Here is a 1,731-nt window from a genome sequence, read left to right as displayed (position 1 = left end):
CTTAGAACAGAGAATGTCAGAGCTGGGAGAGACCTTAGAACAGAGAATGTCAGAGCTGGGAGAGACCTTAGAACAGAGAATGTCAGAGCTGGGAGAGAGCTTAGAACAGAGAATATCAGAGCTGGGAGAGACCTTAGAACAGAGAAGGTCAGAGCTGGGAGGGCTCTTAGAAGAAGGGGCTTTTTTAGAGGCATGTTAGGGACCAGCCAGGCCAACCTTCTAATTTTTTTAAAAAAGTTTTATTAATGTCTTTTATTTTCATACAAATCATTTCCACTCTGCCTTGAACCCTCCCTGAAAACAAAGAAAAACAGTAAAGCAGATTTCCCTGGCCTAGGACCTTGCCTGACTATAATATACAGTTTTCCATACCTTCACCCTCCTCTTCTCTAAGAAGAGGAAGGATAACCCCACCCCTCTTATTTTCAGATGGGATAGGGAAGAAATGACTTGGTCAAAGTCACAAACCAGGTTAGTGACAGGGTGGGACTAGTATTGAAATCATCAATCTGTCAATCAGTAGATATTTATCTAAGGGCCCAAGTTCTTTTACTCTTAGCTCAGTATTCTTTCTCCTTCCCTACAGCTGCTGGGTGGATGGGAGGCTCCCTTCAGTCCACCTGTCATTACGGGGTGTTGTCTACTCTAGCCCAGTCCTGGATGTCGGCTCGGCCAAAGCCGAGGTAGAAGATCACCCCAAATAGGTTAATGGCTCCTGACAGAAAGAAGACACGTCTCCAGCCAGACAGGGTATCCTGTGAACACAAAACAGGCAAGTCAGGTCCATGAAACCATGTGGAGTTGGACCAGTGAGAAGGCAAGTGGAAGCTTCGCCATAGGCTGGTTGGCTGCCCAGGAGGGCCTGGGAACCATTTGTAGTTGTAATGAAGTTGGGATGGTCATCCAGTCGGGTTATGGTTGAGAGAGATGGAAATGTGTGTGAGGGGCTAAAAGGAGACTAGGCAGATTCAGGAATGAGACCGATGAGGGCTCAGGGAAGAACCTGGACACAAGGTTGGGTAAAGGGCCACAGTCCTAGCACGAGTTCTTGAGTAGCCGCCACGACCCTGCCTCCAAGTGGATTTTCTCTTCCTCTCAAGAGCTTAACAAACAAACGTTGAAGGTCTACATATGTGGGAATTGTAATATCATTTTGCTCTGCAAAATAGAGACCAGGATTAGGGACACCCGAATTTAGAATTTAGAACCAACCCAGATGCCATGAGCCAGAGGCCAAATAGCAGTTCCTGCCAGGGCTATAAAAGAGAGAAACTGGAACAAGAAAGTCTCTCATTCCTGAGAAGGGACCTGGGTGGTTGGGTGGGTAGGCCAAACCAAGCCTACTTAGGTTATCTGCATCCTGTTCCAATACTTACCACATCCTCAACTTCTGGACAAAGCTGTGCCTTACATTAATCACTGAACATCAAAGAAGAACAACATCAAGACTCAATCAATCAACCCTATTCCTTTCCCTAAGTTGTTACAATTAAATCTTAGAAGTTCATTTAGGTGAAGGAACAGGGTTGAAGGAAAGAGGTGTTGGGAAACCTTCACTAAACTTCTTTTTTTTTTTTTTTAAACCCTTGTACTTCGGTGTATTGTCTCATAGGTGGAAGAGTGGTAAGGGTGGGCAATGGGGGTCAAGTGACTTGTCCAGGGTCACACAGCTGGGAAGTGGCTGAGGCCGGGTTTGAACCTAGGACCTCCTGTCTCTAGGCCTGACTCTCA

General features: G+C 46.1%; 1 protein-coding gene across 1 annotated transcript in view; it reads right to left on the bottom strand.

The window, feature by feature from the left end:
* Positions 1 to 242: 242 nt before the first annotated feature.
* The window catches only part of LOC123241017 (sodium-dependent phosphate transport protein 3-like), an 18,107-nt gene continuing 16,618 nt past the window's right edge, over positions 243 to 1,731 (bottom strand). The window contains exon 10 of the mRNA XM_044668726.1: positions 243 to 755. Coding sequence (XP_044524661.1) covers positions 627 to 755 — 129 coding nt within the window. The 3' untranslated portion in view covers positions 243 to 626. The remainder of the gene's footprint in view (positions 756 to 1,731) is intronic.

This window comes from Gracilinanus agilis, chromosome 3 (genome assembly GCF_016433145.1).
Source record: "Gracilinanus agilis isolate LMUSP501 chromosome 3, AgileGrace, whole genome shotgun sequence".
Lineage (NCBI taxonomy): Eukaryota > Metazoa > Chordata > Mammalia > Didelphimorphia > Didelphidae > Gracilinanus > Gracilinanus agilis.
This window is presented reverse-complemented; position numbering and strand designations above follow the sequence as displayed.